This window comes from Solanum dulcamara, chromosome 6, assembly GCF_947179165.1.
Source record: "Solanum dulcamara chromosome 6, daSolDulc1.2, whole genome shotgun sequence".
NCBI lineage: Eukaryota > Viridiplantae > Streptophyta > Magnoliopsida > Solanales > Solanaceae > Solanum > Solanum dulcamara.
The window spans coordinates 39,298,757-39,323,575 of record NC_077242.1 but is presented as its reverse complement, the minus strand read 5'-3'; the positions used below and the strand labels follow the sequence as shown (position 1 = coordinate 39,323,575).

The following is a 24,819-nucleotide window of genomic DNA, read 5'->3' as shown; positions in this document are numbered from 1 at the left end:
AACATAAATAGGGATTAGAGGTTGCTACTAGATTTTTCTTGGGTCGCTACTTGAGCTTTTGGAATGAACTCCACCTCAAAGTCCTCTCGGTGCTTAGTCAATATCCCAATAAAAATCATAAATCATAGTCATTAACATTATGAGGAAAGGCAATAATGGATACCAATTCAACATCATAAAATAGTCATAAGAGTAGCTCATTAACTTGATTGATTCGTACAAGAATGATAAAACATTTCAATCCTTATGAATCTGTGATTCAATGAGAAAACCTTTCACCATCTTTAACATGAGTGTGTGAGGAAAAACCCTTCACAACCTTTATACTTTCTTGAAACATCATTGAAATCATAGTTCATCATCATTTATTACTTTCATGAGACATTCATAAGTCCTTAATAATCATTCATAATTAATTCATAAAAATCCTTTATCAATCATAATTATAATTCCTTATAATCATACTTGAAAATAGAATATGGCATGGGTCCATGAAAATCAATTGAAACTTTAATCAACTTGCTTTAATCAATGATAATAAAATAAACTATAATTGAATTGACGTAATGCAATTTAATGAGAGTTAGGGCTTAGGGGAAGAATTTATAAAAGGGGAATGAAGAAAACCTTGGGACTCCATGGATGAAAGTATACATGGATGAATTCCCACATACATAAGATAAATAGAGCCCTAAATGCACTTGAATTGGAGACTTGGACTTGAAATCCTTGAAATCTTGCTTGAGGAAGAAGATGAACTTTGAGAGAGAAGATTTGTATTTAGGGTATATGAGAGGGAATGAGGGGTTTAGGGGAGTAGTTAATATAATAGGATTTGTACTCAAAAACTGTCCAAATACATTAATGAATTAATAAAGGAAAGACTAAAACACCCCTAAAACTCATCAGTTAGGACCCCTGCATGGATGGTCCTCACGAACTATGTAGCCCTTCACGATCTATGAAGTGGATTATAAACCATGAAGACTAAAGGGGAGACTTCTACGGGCGTCTCTACGGCTCATGCATAGCTCTATGAGGCTAAACCTTGACGTGAAGGGAACTTTTCCTTTGAGTCCAACTGCTTCTCTTATGCGGACTTCAATACGATCTATGTAACCCTCTACGGCCTATCAAAGGGATTCATGAAACTTAAAAAACATGGGGTTCTGAGGGGTCAGGTCTACGAGCAAGTCTACGGTCCATGGTGACCACCATGATCCATAGACCCTCTCGTGAACCTTTCCCCTTTTCCCCGCTCACTTCCACAGCTCGTGCTGAGCATCATGACCCGTCAACCTTGCCCGTGAAAACCCTAAAGCTGCAACTTTGAGAAATTTTCCTTAAAACTTTTGTTTTCCGACTTTTTAACTTTTGGGGTCTTATATCTATACGAGGCAAGAGTTACTTATTATGGATGGTAACCTTGTTCAACTGTCTGTAATCTATGCACATTCTTATGCTACTATCATATTTCTTTACAAAAAACACCGGAGCACCCCAAGAATAAGCACTAGGCCAAATGATTCCCTAATCAAGCAGTTCCTGAAGCTGAGTCTTGAGTTCTCTCAACTTTGCCAGAGCCATGCGATACGAAGGAATAGAAATTGGGCGAGTGTTTGACTCCAAGTCAATACAAAAATCTCTATTCCTATTAGGAGGTATGTCAGACAAATCTGTCAGAAACACCTCCTTAAATTTTGCAACTACAGGAATACACTCAATGAAAAGGGACTCCACATTGACATCTTGAAGATGAGCCAAATAAGCCAAAAACCCCCTGCCCACTAGCCTTCTAGCCTAGATAGAGGATATAATCTTTACTAACTTAGGCATGTACACCCCTTCCCACTCTAATCTTTTTCTACCCGAGATCTCTAGAGTCATAGTCTTAGCATTATATTTAAGCACAACATAATAGGGGGAAAATCAATTTATTCCTAAGATTACATCAAAATCAATCATATCCAATATAATCAAATCCACCTAAGTCTGGAAACCCACAAATAAAATAGAGCACAAATGGTACACATGTGTAACAAATACAAACTCTCCAACTGGGGTAGAAACATGAATGGGGGCATCAAGAATATCACATATCAAGTCAAGACTCAAAGCAAACATAAAATATATGTAGGAATAGGTAGAATCCGGATCAAACAAGACAGTAGCCATCGGGTCACAAACAAGAATAGTATATGTGATCATTGTATCCGATGCCTCGGCCTCATTCCTGCTTGGAAAGGTGTAATACTGTGCTTTATCATCATTGCGGGCAACCCCTCTACCAAGATGTTCCCCTTCCCTACTTATATTACAATTTTCTCGACCTCCATGACCTCTTTGATTTCCTCCTCACCCATCTTGTGGACATCCTCTTCCATTATTACCTTTGCCCGTTGGTACCACTATTTTTGCTTGTTATTGTTCCTTATCGACTACCCAAAGGTGCGGGTATTCCTTTCTGAAGTGTCTCATCTCCTCACAATTAAAATATGCACGGTTAAGAGATGGCATGTTAGCTGATGAGTAAGAGGCTCCTGGGCTACCCTGAGTCAAAGTCTGTTATAGAACACCTGAAAAACCACCCGTAGAAGTGAGAATAGCTGAGTAGATTGGATGGTCTGAATATACATGATGACTTGAACCCCTGGAGTAAAAACCACTATAGTTGCTCGCGTTCTTAGGCTTCTTAGACAAAGCCTTGACCTACCCAACTTGCCGAACTGCTTCAATCCTCTTAAAATAATCTGACACCTCATTAAAGCTCTTATATGTAGAAGTCAGATGCACAGATAGTATTTGCAAGTCAGAGTTCAATCCTTTAACATACAAATGGATTCTCTCCTACTTAGTGTTCACAAGTTGAGTAGCAAAATAGGACAAGGCATGAAACTTAGCCTTATAGGTTGCAACTGTCATACTACCCTGCTTAAGAGCCAAACTCAATCTTCTTTTGGTCTCTCAAAGTAAGAGGAATGTACTTCTCAAGTAACAATGCATGGAACTGAGTCCAAGTCAATGGAGGCAGAACTGATGAATGACACTACACATAAGCTCTCCACCATTGCTTGGACTCTCCCTGTGGCTGAAATGTCATGAAATCCAACCCATGTTATTGCACGATGCCCAAATTATGCTACCTCTCATTACAGTTCAAGATAAACTCAGAGGCATCCTCATTCTCCAACCCATAGAATGTTGATGACGTTAACTTTAAAAACATGATCAACATCTTATCCTCAGTGTCAATCATCACTGGACCTATTAATGTCAGAACTCAAAGCTCCCTCCATCCTAGGGGTTGTAGTAGCAAATCGATGAGTACCTTAAGCATAAGGAGTTGAAACAATAGATGTGTCTCCAGTACCTGCCGACTTACTAAGAAAAGCTAAAACTTGTTGAATTACCTCAGCAGACATAAGAGGAAGACCTGCACCCCAGCCCGTGCTGTTATCGCTCAACCTCCTCCTTTATCTCAACCTCAACCTCTTCCTTAACATAGTCATGTGGTGGGGGAGGAGTCAATTTCCTTGGTTCTACCCTTGCCTAAGCTCCACCCCTAGCGGGTGTTTCTTTTCCTCAACCCCTTCTCCTACCATGACCTCAACCTTTATCGCATCCTCGTGATGCCGACACTTTCATTGGCTCCGCCGTTAGAGGGCATCCTCGTACCGTTATGTCATGTACCAACTATCTGTGGATTGAAGAGTAAAAGAAGTTAGATATCAATTTAGATCATTAGATACCAATTAGAATCAAGTCATAGCACGAAAGGAGAAATAAGAGAGAGAGAGTTTTTCTATAGTCCTGCAGCCTCTCAAAAAAAAGTACAGACATCGATGTACCATTGCACAAGACTCTACTAGACTCTTTTTGGTACAATGAGATCAATGAACCTAGGGATCTGATACCAACTTTGACACGATTCTAATCCATAGTGAGTGGCACCCACACTCTCTGGTGGAAGAACCAATTTCTAACCCAACTATACCAAGCTAAGGACCAAAACATGCATTTAGACAAGTAAAAACACTTTAAAATAATTTAAAGTTGACTTCCCATAAATCCAATCAATATTTTAAAGTGAGTATTGCGGAAATAAACTCCTTAGAACCTGAAAGTCATTGTATCAAAAATCTAACAAAGTTTAGAATTGAGGGGATGCAACCACAAACAAGAATTAATAAACTATTGTCTATGAAATTTCTGAGTCCGAAGAGATGCACCGAGAAATAAAGACGAATCCATGGCAGCCTGAAAGAATTAGCTCACCCTTGGATTCGAGTAGTGGAAGTCTCATAGTTGAGGTCTTTCATCAATTGAAATGTTCATTCCTTTTTCCTAATCATATATCATGTATGTAATACTAATGAAGTAGTTAGCAAGGACATGTAACACAAATGGGAAAACAACAACTATCACCTAGCTCGAATCAAATCTGAATGCTCTAAAAAACTTGAATTTTCCTTTTTGAAGTGTCTTGGATTATTCTTAGTATAAAACAAATAAAAAATATAGAAATCAATTATCACTTTCCTAGATTACACGGATTATAACTCAAATCTCAACCCTTGGCCAATTTCATAATCATACCACCCAACTAGGATTTTTTCCGTCATTAATTTCATGTCAAGAACACTCCCTTAAGGTAATCCTCATAGATTCTAAGGTGCAAGAATCGAATTACAAATTAGAGGAGTAATCAACTAACCTGTACAGAAGAATTTGGTGGAAAAATCGAAGAAAAATAGCCCTAAGTCGTCTCTTTCTCTTCCAAGAACAAAATTGCAGAAATAAAAATGATTTTGGACATTTTCCTTATTGATCCCGCGACGGTCCCGCTATAGCAACCCCCATCCCTCTATAGCGGCCACACCATAGCGGGATCACTCCCGCCATAGCGACTTGCACAGAGATAGAAACTTGAAAATTCTCCCCCAAACTCCTATTTCACAATGCAACCTCAAACATTGACGTTCTAAAATAACCCTTTCACGCCAAGTTTGATATCAGGAATTCTACTCTCCCGAATTCACTTCCAAAAAGTCCTACAAACTCCTTAATGCCTTAGCTATCATAAAATCAAATCCAAGCTTAGGCATTAACCCCAGTCTATTCTCGAATTTCCCTAGACCTCACATCATTCAAATTTTGTCTTAGACTGACCTAATTTGAAAATTTTAAGCTACCATCCAAAAAGTTTTCTGGCCCAAATTATTTCACTATTGATTCTCCCTTAACAATAGGAAGGGGTCGTTACATAGAGAGGTGCCACATCACCTTATCTATGTTTTTTCGTTATATTATATATAGATTTACTCAATAATAGTTTGAATTGGTTTAATTTCATATACAATTTTTCTTCTTTTTTTTAATAAGGCGTTATAAATTTACACTAGTAATTATTTCTATATTGAACCTTTTGGTAGAAAATAATTTTGATATAATTCGATAATTAATGTTATAAAAATTAATTCAAGAATAATAAAAATATTTTTATGTATATGTTACTTTTATGCAAATTTCTAATTGGGGGTGCACTTTCATGATTTTTGTTGTTATTTTATTCAAGAATACAATTTAAATGAAGTTTAAAAATAGAATTAAAATCAATTTTATTTATCTAGTTAAAAAAAAAAGGCAACTCAGTGCACTAAAGCTCCACTATGCGCGGGATCCGGGGAAGGGTCTGATTACAAGGGTCTATTGTACGCAGCTTTAACTTGCATTTCTGTCAGAGACTGTTTTCAAGGCTTGAACCGTGACCTCCTGGTTATATCTAGTTATATAAATAAAAATCGTAATTGAGTTAACCAAAACTATCCATTTTGGTAATAAAATTCTTTGTTATGTTATTGAAATTTCCAAAATGTCTAAGATTAAATTGATTTAAATTTCCAAATAGAAAATGTGAAGGACCAAAAATAGAAAAAGTAGCCACTGTAATTTTGATCTCCATCTCAAGCTCCTACTTCTTTGTCTGGATTCAGTGACTGCAGTAGCAACCAACAATCAATATTGTCCACACTCAGGTAAGAACCAATAATTCGCTTTCTCTACATCTGTCTCATTTGTATTGGTTGGGTTCAGCACTTTTAGATTCAAGATGGGAATTTTCGCCAACAATTTCAATGTCGTATCCCCAAAGTTTGTTCTTCCCAAGAAACCACTTTTCTCAGAATTTCCTCTTCCACAGGTGCGCATTAATCCTTCACGCAGGCGCAGCATCACACTTCAAGTTGCTTTCAGCATGACACAAAACCCAGGTGACCATTTTTAGCAGTAAAAGACAAGTAATTTACTGTGATAGTTTAACAACATAGGATCTACAGAAAATGAGTTGGAATGTTTACACCAATCTCAAGAAATTTCCTTCTTCTTCTCCAGTCCAGTGGATATAAGTAGTGCACACGATTGACTGAAATAGGTGAAAGGAGCCTTGTAACTTAGGGGGTACATAATACAATGTAATCCCAAATATTCTTTGAAGCCAACGATGTCAAATGTATATGGATTACTTGATATTTAAAATGGACTCACCTCTGATGCTTCTCTAATGGTTGGCTGGATAACCTTTTTTTGGAGAATATTTAGGGGTAAGTCAGGGTTATTTTTTATCTTAATAGAACGTTAGTTTACTCTCGAACGAAAGAGAAGTGGTCAATTCTGTTTTGTTTTCAGTATGGATGAGGACTCCCAACTCTGCTGGCCCTACCAACTTTTTTTTGGCCATATCGACGTTTGTGATCTACATTCTTTAAGAATTCTGAGAAAAAGTGTTATCATTAAGCACACTTCTAGCTTACCATGTTCTGAACTAACTCATGTTTAGCATCGAAATCAGCAGTTACTAGTTAATCACTCTAGACTTTCTCTGCCATAGTCGTGTAACTAGTACTGCTCCCCAGCTAGTACTCTCACTTCTGCTCTTGTAGCTAGTGCCGAATTAACTGCAGCAGCTTTGTTTAATTTAGCATACACTTTGTTTCCAGGAGTCATTCTGGGATCTATGCTGTATTACTCCATAGATAATGCTTGCAATGAATAAAAAGAGAGTCAACCTGATTGAGTCACTAAACATAATCCGTGGATTTTTGACAACTTTTGGTGAAAGCTTTAGTAGTCTTCTTCATTTTCAATATGGAAGCCTGATACCAATTTAAAACGCTACAATAAACTCATCAATCTGCTTATACCGGAGAAAGAGGCAATGCTGATCCCTTGACAACTAATAACATATTCTGTGACATTCTTCTGTCTACTTACGCATGCACGTGTCCTGATGTTCAGCAGCTGTGCAGAAGAAAATTACAGTGCTGAGCCAGCACAATGAGAAACTAGTTGGAGTGTTGCATGATACTGGATCTATGGAGATCGTGGTCTTGTGTCATGGATTCAGATCCTCAAAGGTTTGAACTATTCCTTTTCTACTATGGTTCTTCTGCTTCATTAGCTGTTCTATTGCTTCCTTGATTTTTCTACTACAGTCATCTAGTTCAATGGAGCTGAGAAGTTTCAGAAAGTAAATGCCTCGGCTGTTTTAGATTATGCAGTATGTAGTGTTGTAGTGTCCCACCGCTGTGACATATCTGATTTTATCTCCACCAATGGTCTTGAGCAACAATAGTGTGAGTATGAAATCGTCCAAACAAAATAAGTGAATAAAAAGAGAAGATGTCAGTAATTAATTAATTTAGTACCTGCTGCTGGTGGGAGGTGGCAAGTATCCCCGTGGAATTAGTCGAGGTGCATGCAAGCTGGCTCGGACACCACGGTTATCAAAAATAATTAATCGAAGAATGAATTCTTACTCAAAAAAAAAAGTCTTCCTCAAAAAATTCATTGAAGAATGAATATATTTGGAGGATTAGTTGAGGAATCAAACTAAAGCAGCTTTATTTGTTTGGTTGCATTTTGATGCAGAAATGTGAGGGCTAAGAATGATGTCAGATTCCCAAGTAATAAGCTTTACTAAGATTTTCTTAGATAAGATTTTTAGTCTGTATTGTTTTCAGCATCCGTTTGCTGCTTCACATCTCTGTTAAGAAAGTTCCTGTTGATTTTGAATTGACTGGTGATGTTCCACATTGACTTGACCCTGAATGGGGTTTATTGATATCAAGATTTACTGTCTCTTTTTGAGTGAAACAGTTCTAGTTGACCAATGCCCTTGAAAAGGCACACTCGGTTATACCACTCGAGCATCAGAATTAGGCTAGTGCTCAACCTCATGAAGATTGAACAGCATCTAGTCATACAAGTACAAATATGAGCAGCATCTAGTAATACAAGTACAAATTCGAGATTATTTGGGTCGATACAATGCAAGTGCTTGCAGATTCACCTTCCACTTTGTCAAGAACAAACTTTTATGGCTATATTTTCAAGTGATGCTCTAGATAACTATAGTCTATAGTGAAGTTTTAACTTTGATTTGGCTTCAGTTAATACTGAACTCTGAACAATTTCATCAAGCAAATTAACTTTTTTGACTTTTCGGGGCTGGATAAAATTGAAGTCAAATGTTATATAAGATCAGTATAGAGCTATTATAGATGGATATGTATGGAGGAAAGTATCCTTAAGTTCACGATTGAAGCAATTACTAGCTCACTGGCTTTCTTGCATAAATTAATAAGTTAAATTTTTTGGTTAAGTTCCACAGCAGAAGATTTTTTTCTCCATGCTTTTTATCAGTATATGTGTAGTCTGTTTGATGGTGGGAGAGTTGTTGATGAAGCATCTAAATTTTCTGTGTGTTTCTGTTACTAGGACTTCAACACTATGGTGAACCTTGCTGTTGCTCTGGAGAAAGAAGGAATCAGTGCATTTCGCTTTGATTTTCCTGGAAATGGGTATGATCTTGGTATTAAAAGGACCATCTATATTATTCAGGCAATGTCTACATACAGGGGGACCTTTTTCATTTATTGTTCTGAATGCTCTTTAGGCAGACTACTGTTAGTGGTGTGAAAAGTATCTTCTTCTTATTCATTTCATTTTATGAGCAAAATATGCAATTTATTTGAGCTACTATTCAGTCTGTCCTTAATCCATGGCTTCTATTTCTCCCTTATCATTGGTTCATAGTATTTGCAGCAACTGCCTGAAACTATAGAGGCTTTTAACTTCCAAACAGATAATAGCAGTGTGCCGACTTTTTCCCTAAGGGAAATTATTCCAACAATGTGAGCAGGGTTGGTCATAACTCAAAGTGTCTGCAATCCAATGCTTCTCTGTGTTGATTTCTCGTAGAGGTAGTAAAGTACAGAGCAATACAGACCTAACTCGAGGTCAATGCAATGGGTCAAAGAGCAAGATTATACATCATTTCTATTCCATAATTCTCTTTGATTTACTTTCGCTCTCATCATCTTAGCTTTCAGAAATTTGTTGTCCCAAATTTCTGTATGCAGTGACTAACATTAGTTCTTTTACAATTCTTGATTGTACATTATCAACTGCTTTCCAGTGAAAGCGAAGGTACATTTCAGTATGGTAACTACCGTAGAGAGGCGGATGACTTGCATTCTGTGGTTGAATATTTCAATGGAACAAACCACAAAGTAACAGCAGTCCTTGGACATAGTAAAGGTGTGTCAATTTTTACCAAGAGTTGTATAGTATATCAAGGGTATTTTTGCACACTATGGTGAAGAAAGAGGTTTTGCATGTGAAATTATTATGCTCTAGATTTTTATTTATTTTTGGTGATATCTGGATATGATAATAGGATGTGATCATACCAGCACTAACATACCGGATCTCATCAGAACTCCGAAGTTAAGTGTGCTTGAGTGAGAGTAATACTAGGATGACCCCTGGGAAGTCCTCGTGTTCCATCCCTCCTCTTTCCTTGAGGGGGGGGGGGTCTATCAGAAACGGCCTCTCTGCCGCCCAAGGTTGGGGTAAGGTCTGTGTACACTCTTCCCTCCCCAGACCCCACCTGTGGGATTACATTGATTATGTTATTGTTGTGTTTGGATGTGATAATCTTTCTTCTCCCACATAATCACATTGTGGCTCTTCCTTCATGCAGGGCAGAGGCATAGTGTTTGTTATGGGTTCAGCAGAATCCACTAAATTTGTTTCAAACCTTATATTTGTGTTAAAAATTCATTTAGTATGTACAAATAATCTATCCAGAACCCAATAGGCAAAAAGAATTGTGGTCTAGAACCCATAAACAAAAAATCCTATCTCCGCTTCTGTCTTCATGGAATCTTGTTAAGATGTAACTGCAAAATCAAAGTTCAAGAAGAAAGAGAAAAGAGAAGCATCTCAAGGTGCTAAAATGTGCCAAAGTCCCTTGTTCCTTTTAGATTATATGAGCTAGTTGTCATTATAATAGAATGATATCAGCTAGCTGTTATTGTACCCCTTATTAATTTTGAAATTAGTTGTCCCAAGTACAGACATAAAACGTTTTGATAATGGTGGTTTCTGGGCTTGCTTTTACTCGCCTCGACTATTCTACTAGGTACCCGCTACCTCCCACCAGCACAGATGGTATCGCTGTCAACATGATTAGGCAAATAAGAAGAAGAGAACAGACGGAACACTAGGTTGTATATTCATTGCTAGGTCCATACACAAGAAATATCAACTATGAGAACTCCTTGTGGTTGAATTCATTGCTCCTAACTCATGTGCCAAAAGGAAAAAAGGACAAACAAGAAGGATATATACTTAGATTTGACAAATTCTTTTTACTTCAATAAAAGATAATTCAAAGAGTTTCTCCACTCAATGCAAATAACGGAAATTATCCCTGAAGTTAATTACTGTGAGTCAATAATGATGTTCTTTGATTTGTGCTCTGGTTTTCCTCTGTAAATGACATTGCATTAAGTATTAGCATTTTTCATGTTCTTGTATGTTGACTAATTATCAGAAATAAACTGTTGCAGGAGGGGATGTTGTGCTTCTATATGCTTCTAAGTATCATGATGTTCACACGGTCATCAATTTGTCTGGCCGTTATAATCTAGAGAAAGGCATTGCTGAGCGCTTGGGCAAGGACTTTCTGGAAATAATCAAGAAGGATAGCTTTGTTGATGTTAAAAATAGAGCAGGTAATGACAGTATATCTTTATCCTGCTTAAGCATATAAACATTTTCCCCTTTCTCCTGTAGATTGGAATTCTTCGTTTTTGTCATTTATATAGTGACTGTAATTCAGATTATATAGAATATATGAAATTGATAGAAGACAAATCTCAATTTGTGAATGCCACAACTGCCCCTGATTTTCTTGATTTCTCTATCATGCCTATGTTTTGACAAGTTTGACATTTCAATAGAGATAAGAGTCAAAATGCACAATATCTACTGTTTTTATCCCCCTTTATTTTGTTTTGTTTACTTTTAGGACTTTTTTTAGGACTAAAAGCTGAGGAAAGTAAGAATGTAAACCCCCAGTCATGATGCTTTGTATCTAATATTACCTTGGTCTCTCTTTGGTTCTTGTGACCAATGTCTATGGGCTATAGTATTAGCGTAGACAGAATAAGGCTCCAATGAGAAGTAAGAACCTCTTGCTCAGTATGCTTATTTAGGCTTCCATAGCCATTTTCTTCTCCATCAATGGAGTAGGTTTTAGCAAATGACAATGCATAGGATTTTCATTTTCTTGGGAAAGCTGAAAATATGACTTCTCTGTTTGTAGGAGACGTTGATTACCGTGTTACCGAGGCAAGTTTAATGGATCGACTTAATACAAACATGCATGATGTATGCCTTCAAATTGACAAAGGATGCAGGTTGTACGGATCTTGTTTTCATTATGTCAATACCTTCTCTCTTTGTTTTCGTTGACATCTCTCCAGGTGAAAGAGACTCACTGCAAAAAAAAAAAAAGTAAAAGGAAAATAACTAGGTGAAATTCTTTAGTTTGCAGAATGGAGACAATGTTGACATTCACTACATACATGGAATGCAGCCTCCTTGGAATATTTTAGGTCATATGATCAGTAGACTTTAAGAAACTATAACAAAGATAATTTCTTTAAGTTGTAGAAACTTCGGAAGATTGACATAGTAAAAATATTGTAAATACTAATAAAATATTTTAGAAATGCATTTTTATTGAATTGAATTGAAAAAGCTGATGGTGATGGTTCTAACTCACAATTGAGGTGGTTGTACCATAGCATTCCAACCTCGCTTTCATCTTGTCTGTTGGCATTATATTTCTGGTCTGATCTTTTCACCTTAATACATCATAGACTTGATCAGATCTAAGGTACAAACTGAGGAAGTTGCATTTGTACAGGGTATTGACAGTTCATGGGTCTGTTGATGAAATTATTCCAGTGGAGGATGCTTTAGCGTTCGATAAAATCATACCAAACCACAAGTTACATATCATCGAAGGAGCCAATCATAGCTATAAGTCACACCAAGCTGAGTTAATGCCTGTGATCTTGCCATTCATAAAGGAAGGTCTGCAACACTTAGCAGCAGAACTAGAACACTAGATAGGTACTTTGGGATGCTACTATTGTTGAAATTCCGGGTTTAGGTAACTTAAGGAACAGACTGTTACAATCTAACTTGTGCAAATGAAACAAACTACTGGCAGGGTTTTAGTTGAACTTGTTTGGGTAATTCAGAAGTTTCGCCTCATACTTGTCATCACTACATGGGGATTGTTCATACTAGATCTTGAACTTCAGCAGATTCGGTATGAAATGCATAACAAGATTAACTAGAGAGCATCTGTTGCACTTCAATGGCATTTGGATTTGTATCTTGAGCTTGCAAAATAAAGGATTGTAAAACTGCAGACCCTCACATTTTTGTCATTTCTATGTTGAATGTTTCTCATTTCAAATTTATAACAATAATACTACTTGTTTCACTTTTTATGAGTCTTTGAACCAACAGAGTTCAACTTGTTTAGAAATGTATATTGGTGAAAATGTAAAAAAAATACAGTTAAAAATTAAAATGAAAATGAAGAAAAAATAAGTAAATAATTTTTCAGGCTGAGATGAAGATATCTTGTTCTCTTCAAGGAGATTCAATGCGGTAGAATTTTCATTGCTCAAGTAGTACTACTCTTGACATGTCTTTTCCGTGATACAACAACGGAAAATGTCATATGATTCAAACAACTCCAAACTAGTTGTTGAGTCCACAGCTCTACCACTGAGAACACCTTCCTTGAACAAAAATAATATGTACTTCCTTTTCTAGAAAATAAGTTGGAGACTTGAATTTTTCCTCTACTCTCGACTCTCTTATTCTCTATGCCGACCTCACTAGTTTCATGCGTACAACAATACTTTCCCACACTTCTAATACATAAACACGAGGATGCAACAACAACAACATATTCAGTGAAATTTCATTAAATGAGGTTTGAGGAGGGTAGAGTGTATGCAAACCTTACCAATACCTTGAGGAGGTAGAGAGGTTGTTTTCGAAAGACCTCGACTCATGTGCTATAAAATCAAATAAAAGAAAAAACGATGAAGAAAGCATAGCAATTAACAAGAAAGGCAAATGTAAAGTCTACAATAAATAAACAATATTAACAACAAAATAGTCTGATAATAGAGACACGATACACAATAAAATACGCTAATCCTCCACTAACCTTCACCCCTACTAACCTTCTACCCTACTATGTGTCTTCCACTCCTTCCCATCTAGGGTCATGTCTTCGGTAATATGGAGTTGCGTCAAATCCTGTCTAATCATCTCACCCTAATATTTCTTCGGCCTATTTCTGCCTCTCCAATTACCCCCTACATCCAGTCTCTCGCACCTCCTCACTGGGGTGTCAGCGCACCTCCTTTACATATATCCAAACCATCTCACCCTCGCTTCCCTTATCTTATCCTCCACAGGGGCCACTCCATTATTTATAAGTGTATAAATTCTTCATAGATTAAATAACAAGATAGAGAGATAATAATACTCACTTCGTTCTATTCTATGTGATACCTTTTCTTTTTTAGTCCGTCCCAAAAAATATGTCACCTTACTATAATTAGAAATAATTTTACTTTAATTTTTTTTTACCCTTAACGAGATGATTTACAACACACAGATATCTATCGATTATTTTAGACTACAAGTTTCATAAGTCTTACTTTTTTCCTTAAACACTATTTCAAATCAAACGGTACTACATAAAATGAAGCAAAGAGAGTATTATAGAACATTGGTTGGTGTAATATCCCAGGCGTTTGAAGGTAGGAATATGATATAATAAGGTAAGACATTGCAAAAATGGCCTCAGTGAATTTTTAGATCAAGTATTTTGGAAAATAAAATTTTCGAAAAAATTACATTTCCAGAAGAGTACGCGAGCGGACCTGCCCCAGCTCAGTTCAAATTTTCTCCAGGTCAAAATCTGGTCAAATTCTCATCCGCTCAAAATTGGCCTATCATGAACCCTCTCCTCATCATGGACTTGGGTTAGTTTTTCCGTCTGATTTTAATTTTTAAGTAGGGGCACTTTAAACCTTTTCCTACCCATTAGTTAATGAACCTGAATGTTTTTAGGACTAAATTCCACCCTTTTAACCACCCACAATCCCCAATTCTCCCTCATTCTTTCACAATTATATATCACAAAAATTTTCTCTACAAAGACTCTCAAACTTCCATTGAAGACAAGCAAGCAATTCTCATGTTTTTCATCAAAATACAAAATCTCTTCAATTTTTTTCTAATTTCTTATTCAAGGTATGTGGGTATTCATCCATAGATCCTTCTCAACCATGAAACCCAACTAATTCTTAACTTTTTCAATCAATTCAAAATATATATTTTATGGGTTTTGTGATATCAATTTCAATTACATGAATTATGATTTAAATTATGGTTATGCACCTATCTCAACATGAATTAATGATTTTTGCATGAAATTGAAGAATTTTGGATGATGGGTATTTTCAATTATACTTCAAATTGATATTATTTTTCATGAATTTGCATTGGGTCTTCTCAGTTATGATTTATCTTATTATCATTGATCAATTTATGTATAATTCACATCACATTGCATGATTGACTTTCATTGACCTATGTTATATGCTATTTTCAAGTATGTTTTCAAGAAATTATGATCATGAATTTCAAGGGATTTCAATGAATGTTTATGAATGACTCATGAAAGGTTATAAATGATGTTTTGATGATTTTTCAAGTAAGTTTATGAAAAAGGGTGACTTAAGTACTTAATGATACTCTTTATGAAATAAGATTCGTAATGATGGAAGGTCTACACCCATATTACATGAATCACATGATAACAAGTTATTCCTTTGAACAAGTTTTACGAACTATGATTTATGACAAGCTTATGATTTACGACAAGTATGATTTATGATGATGATATGTATTCCGTGGGATATTGACTTAGCACCAAGAGGAATTTGAGGTGGGGACTCGACCCAAGGGGTCCTTAGTAGCAATCTCTAGTTCCTTAACTACGTTGCCACCGTATGTTTGTGTTTATGGCCTAGCTAGTGGATCCACATATAGTTCATGTTTATGTTTATGATACGGAGTCTATCTTGACAAGTAATCTCTCTTCTCGGTATGGGAGTTACATCGGATTCCATGTTATAACTCACATGATCTTAAATATCGATTACGGTTATAAACCACATATGTATAGTCCCTTATGACGATTTACTTGACTAATCCTAACTTTTACTTTCACATGATACTCTTATGGTTTATTGTGCATTGTCCCTTTTCATGTCTACTTATGAGTTTACTACCTCTTTTATCATGCTTTTTGAAATGGTCATTTGCACAGTATGATTTTATTATGCATTACATTGCCTACATACTTAGTACATTCAAACGTACTAACGCATACTTCATTGCCTACATTATATCACAATGTATGGACGGGCACTCCATTCCATTCTCGTGGCTAGTTGGTGATCTATTGAGGATTGTGTGGTGAGTCCTCCTGCTTTGAGGACAAGTCGAGTCTATCTTTTTCTTCTCTTGTCATTCTTAGACTATGATGATACATCGAGACTATTCCACGTTATGTCATTACTTTTTCTTTAAGGGTGAATTAGGAACATGTCCTAGTCCCCGCCTATGTTAGTTCACATAGAGGCATGTTAGATATGTGTATGGAGTCTATGTTATCTTACTTCATTCTTGCTATGCTTTGTTCTTGGATTTGTTATGAGTTTCCACTTTATTTTATCTTATGCATGCTTATGATATGTTAAGAGAATTGGTTGGAGTTTCTTCAGGAATTTGTTATGAGTTTCCACTTTATTTTATCTTATGCATGCTTATGATATGTTAAGAGAATTGGTTGGAGTTTTTTCAGGAATCCTAATTACTGTATCACAATCCTAATTACTGTATCACACCTAGGGCGTAGCCTGGGTGGATAATTAGTGATAATCATGACATAAATAGTTAAATGAGTTATACCCAAGAATAACTACCACTTTCTCACTGATTTATATCCAGTAAAATAATACACTTCTAATATTATAATTTTAATATTAAAAGGCACATAACTCCAGCACGGTGTATTGGTGGTTTGAATTTTCGAAAGTTGTGAAAGTCATAAAACATGGATTATCGTCAAATATTTTGAAATGTTCCAAAATGGATGTGTCACAAAAATTGGAATAGTAAAGAACCAAAGCAATAACAAATTTTACTTTCAGGCTTGCAAGATTATTCGCATTTCAGGATTGTTGTACTGTACACAGCAGGTAAAAATATCTAATCTACACAAGACGGGCTCTTGCAAGAAATTTGAGGGCAGACAAAACAAGTTGTCCATCGGGTAGGATTCGCAGGACGAGCTCACACTCAAAAACTAGTAGATGCCTTCAGGTATTTTGCGCCTCCCAGCTAAAAAAGGGACTGCAAAATTCATACATGATAACATATCATATGGTGATGTCATGGAAACATGTTTCTGTAATGATACATCAACGTGAATATTCACCTCGACTCTATTCTATACTTTAGCGCCTCCGAAGGTACAACTTCGCTTCACCCTGGATGGAAGAAACATTGTTAGTCAGGAGAAGTAACCCACAAAATTATAAATGATAAGTTGGAACCCTTCTGAACGTTACAGTTAGTTAAAGAGTGTCTAAGAAACTAGCACCAAGGAACATGCAGGGGTGGCCAGGTAGGTTGAGCAGGGGTCTAAGATCTCAAGTTCGAAACCCCATGCATGCTTTCTCGGTCGAGCTCCTCACACAGGGCTTGCCAAGTGTGGTTTACCTCACCTATGTGTTTGCGGGCTATTACATTGGAGCAAGGTTTACCTGCAGCCGAAGGGTAGCGGCTGCGGCTTCCCTTGTCATCAAAAAAAAAAAAAACTGGCATGAAGAAAAGGTTAAGGCGAAACAGAAAACTATACTTGTTGGAAAGTATGCAATGATTGTTCACATAACAGAGCAAGCAAAAGAAACACTTCAAAAACAATAAACAGAAGCGCCATAACTCATCATAAGTAGCTACAAAATAGAAGTCCAATAATGCACTCATTCTAGTTCTCACTTCAAACACAGAAATGAAATTAGCCAGTCCCTGTTTATTGTGTCACAGAACTACTAGACAGGTCAAATTTCACCAGCAGATCCTTTTCCTTTTTAAAAGTTAACCCACAGATCTTTTTCTTTTTTGTAGGGTGATTAATGATTTCACAAACAGATTCTTCATTGAAGTATGTTCTGCCCCTGAATAATATAGATGGATATGATGTTTACTCAAACTGAAATCAAAGTTAAGCAATCAACCAGCAATACCAGTACCAAAAGTGTGCAAAGAAACATCTTCCGCCTCAGATGTGCTGACACAATATATCCATCCATATCTTACCTGCAGCCTCAGTTGAGCAACAATGCAACACCATCCTTAAAAACCATTAGGCTATTACTAGCTCTGATCCTCTGCATCAAATTGCTGCAAATCAAAAATCAATATAGGTGCAGTGCTGATTAAGTATATAGATGGCCTGTTATAGTAATGTGAGCAACACAATTCAAGAAATATTTCCACATTATAATCTATATTGAATAGGACGAAATGGATTCAGATGATTCATATAGCCGGCGTGAGGTAGTTTAGGATTGAGATGTATTAATATTGATCAGGTCTAAAGTGGAGATCAGGATAAATTCTTTTCCAAATTCCGAGATATGGAAGGATAAATATTTTCTAAAAACCAGAACATTAAAGCAGACCAAGAAATTTGAATTGGGAACATTCACCACGAAAGTAATTTCATTCAGTATGATGTCCTCAACTGCCAACCGAGTACCACTTGCATAAATTTTGGAAAACCTGCACTTTGACCCATAACTAAGTAGGTTTTTACGATTTTGTACTGTGTTTCCCAATTTTAGGAAATAAAGAGGGCTGAGGGATGGAGAAAGATCAATTAGAGGTTCGATCTTCCTCTCCTACCTGCTGCAAGTGGATCAACATTTCATACTGGTCCAGGGTATTGTATCAATAAAATTTTCCAACTACAGGCCTCTATTATAGAAAACGATTCATAAGGAAGAAAGTTAAGCCAGCCAGCCAATTCAAAAGTGAAGATTATTCTAGTTTAAGACTGGATTAGCATAGGTTAATGCCAGTAATAGAAACTATCACTGGGGCACACAAATATTCTACAACTACTTCAATCAATAAAAGAACCAACGACTGACCCACTTCCATAAATTACGCTATAGAGGTTCAATGCATTCCTAAGCAATGTCAGAAGTTCAAGGTTTCTCTTGTATCATTATCTTTTATCCTTTCTCATTTTCTACTCTACTTGGAAAGAGGTGTCCATCTGTTGAGCCTCCAACTCTTACAGTGTTATTGTCTTTTTGCTTGGTCATTTCCTACTCTACTTTCAAAAGAGTACTTTAGACCCTCCTATTACCTTTTCCATGTCATCCTCATCATCAGATACATCTAATCTTGAGTATAAGGTTTCCTCATCAATCTCCTCAACCATGTGCGTATCTTCCTGTAGATTTTTCACAAGGACTAAATAAAAATGAAAGTGAAAGGTGATTTGCAAGTTTAATGGTTTCAAAAATATATTTCCAAAAGAATAGGAATTTCATACTAGCTCAGACTTCAAGTTTTGAATCTTATCCTGCAACTCTGTTATATGATGCTTTAGTGCCTGGAAGAATTTTCAGCAGACATCAATGAGGTGAATAATCTCAAGATATCAGAGACATGGAATACATCTACCTGTGAAAGAAAAATGATATAAGAATATATTACCTCGCATCTTTGAAGTTCAATTGAACGGGCCAATGCTTGTCTCTTAGTCAGAAGATTTTTGGGCCTGAATTCATTAGGACGCTGATAATTTTTCCCACGATAGAGTATAATTGCATAGCCTTGGGTAGTCTTGTCTATAGATACCAAAAGGCCACCGCTTTCAGCCTCAAGAGTAATTGCAATGTGTTTTATTTGTGCTGTATTCCTCCTCTCCGCAATGATCTTTACCAGCTCTCGGTATTTCCAATGTAAATGTATATTCTCTATAGTTCCATCAAAAACATCTCGCCTCCCTGAACCAAAATGTAGAAATTATGACTTATGAGCGTTCTCTTGATAGGAACTATCAGATTGAACAAGTAGCACCGCTTACCTAGAAGCAGAAAAGGTTTCATGCTAAGACCCATTTTGCGGAAAAGAAACCTTTCCTCAGCAGATAATATTTCCAAATCAGTTGGCAGCTCAGATGGTTCCCGATTTTCATGCAATTTACGTAACATATTTTCTGCCTTTTTGACCTTGCCTTTTGCCTGCAGATACCAGTCTAATATTATATATAACAAATAGGAAGCAAGATCCATTTGCACGGCATTTTCTCAGTTTTATTTACAACAACTTACAAGGGCTAGCTTCTCTTCAAGATACTTCACAAGAGAAGCATGCCTTGCTACAGCTGCATCTCTCATCATTTTCTCCCTCTCTTCAATACTAGGTTGGTTTCCCCAGCGTGAAGTGGCTGCCATAGTTTCAGAAAGCGTTCCAGCAACCAATGGTCTTTTAGGAGCTCTAGTATCAGAATAAATAGGGGTTGCTTCCCTTTGCCGTGCTTGTTCTTCTTGATCCTGCAAGAAAACATTTTTTCTCTCTGCTTCTACAAGCGCTTCTGTTACACGAGGTGGCAAGAAATCGTTACCCCTGTAAAAAACAATATAATCCTTGTTCCTGGAAAGTAATGTTCCTCTGGTCAATACCTGTTGAACAAAGCAGATCTATTGTCGGATTGATTTATTATTACTAAAACATACTAGATAAAGAAACAAAAGTTTGAGAGTCGGAATCGATCATGCAACTCAAGTACTCAACTGAAAATTTTGACTAAAATATTATGGAGTACCCCACAATACATATTCCAAAAACAAAATCAAGAGAATGATACCTTGCTAAAGCAGCTAACAATGTAATGGCTGGGAAATCTAAGTGCCAGAATGATGTGCAAGTTCAAGGAAAGACAGGGACATCCAACTTTTTGTCATAATTGTTTTTCTTATTATACTTCTGTCTTCTTTTTCTTCTTTTCAACACTTGCTAGTTTTTCTTATAAAAGATTATAGAGTACACCACAATTCATGCTTGTTTGTAGCGAGCTTTGTCGTTCACCTTAAGTTCTTCTGCCATTCTTTCATTGCTTGTATTTAGCACACCACGTTTTATGGCTATCTTGACAATAGCGCTTCTTCTCCAGAGCTTCACCATGGCTGCAGCTAAACCTTGCAGTTGTCTGTTCCTTCCTGAATGAAGCAGACAATAGTTTGGAGGTAAAAAAAAATATCAAAGTTAAAAATCAAAGTTACAGATTCTTCAATAAGAGAACAAGGAAACATTAAAACCCCTTTCCACATACCTAAAGCAAAATGAGGGGGCATAATTCTCGCAGTTCTGCGTAGGTAAGTCATTTCTTTATTTTTTAGGTTAAGCTTAACTCCATAAGGAAGACGGCGAAAAGGAGGTCTATATCCAGGAACAACAGCAGGCAACAGATCAGCATCAACAGGCAGTGGTTCACGACCTGACCAATCTTTAAATCGTGGACCAGCTTCATCCAACATCATGTTGAGCTCGCTTAAATCCACTATTTCTTCACCAGACAGATCAGTGGAACTATTTTTTGGCCTTTCAGCAGCTTCATTTAAGCATTTGACTCCAACGCTTTGACAACTAGCATTGTTTGGATACTCCAATTCATGGATATCATGGTTTGTTGAAGTAAATGATTGTACACAAGGAAGCTTGTATGATATTCCTCTGTATAACACTATGGAACTGCCTGATCTCCAAATCACCAATCCTCCTGTTCTATGCTAACAATGTGCAAAGTATAATGCACATAAGAATTCACAATATTACACAATCTACAAAACTGGAAAATATAACTGTTTATGGACAAACATATTAGAACCAAAAACTTCAAAGTTGACATATTCTGAGAAAACTTTATAACAATCTGGGTTGCATTTGCGAAAGGTTTTAGAAGAATGTAAGTACCTCTAGAATGTCATGTGCCCTCTTCATATTATGTGAAGGAGGACCTTCAAATCTCAATTTAACGATCTCATCTACTTTCCACTTGTCCTGAATGGAGTCAACAAGTTGCTGTGTTACACCAGCTGACCCAACCTTTATTCTCTCCACCATCCTCAATGCTGCATTCCTAAGCCTCTTGAGTTGAGCCTCAGGTATCAATTTCTCTGCCAATTCAGCATTACTTTTTCTCAACTTGTCACCTTCCCATGGCAATCTTACTGAATCTTTAGCATAAGTAATCCCCTTGTCAACATGGGCTTCAACCTCATATCTATCTGCAACCTTTGATTCCAATTTGATATCTTTCTCATCCTTCCCATCAAAATTTGCTTGTTTGTTTAAAGATTTTGACACAATATCTTCGCAATGCTCAAGAGATTTACCAACAGTGCTGCTTTCACCAATCTGAGATATTTTGGGTTGTTTTCCATGAACCCAAGGAGCTAAATTTACCTTAACTCTTGAATCAGAACTCACTATTGGATTTTCTAAATTAGAAAACTGCACTTGTCGTTGTACAACTTGTTCTATTGATACTGAATTTCCTTGTTGCCAAGGGAATTTCTCCCTCAATGAAGTGGGTTTAACAGACCATTTATCTTGAACTTGTTTAACAAAGCTTGGTCTGGGTTTTCTCTGCTTCTTTGTCTGATTGATTTGCTTTTCTTTGTTTGTTTGGGGAGAAGAACAATAAATTCTTACAACATTTTTAGCTCGACAATTATGCCAAGATTGAAGTTGTTTCGAACAAGGGTAAGTTAAAGGAGGAGAAATATAATCAAACGACAATGGTGTAGAGGCCATAGAGACCATGAACAAACTCTATCTTCCTCAATTCTAATCGCCAAGTCAACACACAGAAAGATATTTCCAAAATGGGCCTATGGCCCTAGATGTTACATGACTACTTGTTGCCCAATTTGTGTGGTAAATTTTTTTGGGAAATTTCGTAAATAACCATTATAATAAACGAAAAAAGGTCAAATATAATTCTATATTATTAAAAATAATTTATATATTTCATTCGTTATACTTTTGGTTTATATATATCACTCCCGTTATACTTTGACACACACACACACACACACACATATATATATATATATATATATATATATATATATTTAATTTTAACGGAGGGACACATGTTAGCTTATGAATCAAATAACTCCTCCCCAATTTTAAATACTCAATTTCTTGGAAAATCACCCATTTCTTCGAGTGACCTATCTTGAACAAAAACTATTTTCATAAGTCATTTTCTCTAACTAAAACTTCCATTAAAATCAGTCCTTAACCACCACAAAAGTTCACTGTAAAACTAACGAAGGAAGTGAAAAGCTAATACCATATAGATTAAATACTTAACTTCCGACAGTCGATAATCAGCAAGAGCATCTCACAATATAAATTGGACAACTTTCTTAACACAATGATGAAAATACCCTTTTTAGGGAAGTTGTTGATACTGAAGCTTATAACAAGAAATTACAGAGATGGTGATGCAATTCTAAGAACAAAACTAAGAATAACAAAAGAAAGTAGAGGAAACGAAAACAAGATAGAAGGATAGATACAAGAAAGGAATCAAAGACAATCAATTCAATATAGAATTGACCTCCTTTGAATATCCTATCAAACACCTAATAGAGAAAGACCTCAAGGGAATTAGAATTTCCGAGCAACCCTTCTTTCTAATCTTTAACACAACCAAAAGCTTAAAGCAAGCACTCAAATCTCTCAAAGAGTAATAATCTTTATGTTTTGATAATAATCTACCTTTTAAATAATAAGAAAAACAAAGATAATAGCTATTACAAGTACTTCTACTCTAGCATGTTCTCAAGCTTCAAGCTTTCATTCCAAATTATTTCCAAGCTTCTAAAGTATTGACTTGATGTAAGCACTTGCACTCTTTATCTTGGCTTGGTGTCCATGCGTCATTTAGATTAGAAAGAAGGGTTGCTTGGGAATTCTAATTTCCTTGAGGTCTTTCTAATAGGTTAGGTGTTTGATAGCATATTCAAAGGAGGTCATTTACATATTGAATTGATTGTCTTTGATTCCTTTCTTGTGTCTATCCTTCTATCTTGTTTTCTTTTCCTTTACTTTCTTTTGTTATTCTTAATTTTGTTCTTAGAATTGCATCAATTGAAATATGAGCCTATTTTAAATTTGTTTCTACAAATCTAGTCTTGGTTTGCAAAAAAAAAAATCATCCAAAAAAAAAATTCAAAAATTTTGTTGTTTGTTTTGTTGTTTTTGACACCTGATCCCTGTTCCATATTATTTTGTGAGTCTAGCTTTTAAATTTCATTCAATTTGGAGTTGTTGTCACGACCCAAGCCTAGGGCCTAGATGTGACATGGCGAATGAGGTACCCGAAAGTACCTCAATTAAGCCTCTTAGCATTCTATTAGCCTTTCATAGGTAATGATGATAAACAAGCGGAAATCATAATAGTAAATCTTCAACTTACATATGTCCAACAATACCTCTAACTATTAGATTTAATGGGGCTAAGACAAGTCCCTAGCTCACCCTCAATCATAATAGAAGAAATTCCATAGTAAAATATCTTAACATATCATAAACTAGAAAAATAAAGGAGTATTGTTCCCGGAACATGAGAACTCACCAAAAGTAGTCTTCAATGGAATATCAACTAGCCACGTGGAGGAGAACGAGGAAGAGCACTGATCCCTACATGGTGATATCATGTAGGCAAAAGAGTATGCGTTAGTACTTTGAATGTACTAAGTATGTAAAGATGCATGAACATTGAGGAAACATTAAAAATATTTATGTAATATGGAACATAATTTAATGTATGCATAATAAATCATATAGATATCCTTTAAAACATTTATTTTGTGGGAAATTAACCATAACCGACATTTAAGACCATGCGAGCTATTACATGGAATCCAACATAACCCCCTACGTTGGCCGGGGAGACTACTTGCCAGGTAGAACTCCGTCAACTTCATTCATTTCTTTAACTTTAATTTTAAGGGCTATTTATGGATCCATTAGCCTAAGCCTACAAGGGCTCCTATGTTGGCACATAGTTAATGAGACAAGGGGTTGCTACTAGGATTTCCTTACCGAATCCCACCTTAATGCCTCATTCGGTGCTAAGTCAATCCACAGAATAGTTTAATACTTTAAAATATTCATAGCATATAACTTGAGAATTCAAACATCATATTTGGTAGAATAGCTCATTAAAACATTTGAAAATTCAAATATGCAAGAATTGTCCTT

At 36.2% G+C, this 24,819-nt stretch overlaps 2 protein-coding genes and 1 pseudogene across 8 annotated transcripts; 2 read left to right on the top strand and 1 right to left on the bottom strand.

Moving 5' to 3' along the window:
- Nucleotides 1-5,892: 5,892 nt before the first annotated feature.
- LOC129893511 (uncharacterized) lies at nucleotides 5,893-12,865 on the top strand. Of its 5 annotated transcripts, none has more exons than XM_055969060.1 (8): nucleotides 5,893-6,035; nucleotides 6,200-6,269; nucleotides 7,297-7,412; nucleotides 8,776-8,858; nucleotides 9,476-9,597; nucleotides 10,914-11,078; nucleotides 11,672-11,765; nucleotides 12,278-12,865. In XM_055969060.1, exons 2-8 carry the CDS (start codon nucleotides 6,254-6,256, stop codon nucleotides 12,480-12,482), a joined length of 801 nt encoding a protein of 266 aa, XP_055825035.1. In that variant the 5' UTR covers nucleotides 5,893-6,035; nucleotides 6,200-6,253; the 3' UTR covers nucleotides 12,483-12,865. The 5 variants fall into 5 exon arrangements, with proteins under 5 accessions (XP_055825035.1, XP_055825034.1, XP_055825033.1 ...); XM_055969059.1 differs by having other exon boundaries at nucleotides 5,894-6,035; nucleotides 7,294-7,412; XM_055969057.1 differs by lacking the exon at nucleotides 5,893-6,035 and having other exon boundaries at nucleotides 6,059-6,269; nucleotides 7,294-7,412; nucleotides 12,278-12,486; nucleotides 12,587-12,865.
- On the top strand, nucleotides 9,736-9,849 carry LOC129893586 (5S ribosomal RNA; annotated as a pseudogene).
- A 3,776-nt stretch (nucleotides 12,866-16,641) lies between the features above and the next one.
- On the bottom strand, nucleotides 16,642-22,433 carry LOC129893510 (CRM-domain containing factor CFM3, chloroplastic/mitochondrial). 3 transcript variants are annotated; one of them, XM_055969054.1, is made up of 11 exons: nucleotides 21,514-22,433; nucleotides 20,873-21,329; nucleotides 20,629-20,759; nucleotides 19,872-20,222; nucleotides 19,625-19,781; nucleotides 19,252-19,544; nucleotides 19,088-19,147; nucleotides 18,899-18,985; nucleotides 17,842-17,925; nucleotides 16,958-17,009; nucleotides 16,642-16,872 (listed from the first exon to the last, which is right to left on the bottom strand). In XM_055969054.1, the coding sequence occupies exons 1-9, from the start codon at nucleotides 22,363-22,365 to the stop codon at nucleotides 17,899-17,901; spliced, it is 2,415 nt and encodes an 804-aa protein (XP_055825029.1). In that variant the 5' UTR covers nucleotides 22,366-22,433; the 3' UTR covers nucleotides 16,642-16,872; nucleotides 16,958-17,009; nucleotides 17,842-17,898. The 3 variants fall into 3 exon arrangements, with proteins under 3 accessions (XP_055825029.1, XP_055825028.1, XP_055825030.1); XM_055969053.1 differs by having other exon boundaries at nucleotides 17,842-17,912; XM_055969055.1 differs by lacking the exons at nucleotides 16,642-16,872; nucleotides 16,958-17,009; nucleotides 17,842-17,925 and having other exon boundaries at nucleotides 18,899-19,005.
- Between the last annotated feature and the right edge of the window lie 2,386 nt (nucleotides 22,434-24,819).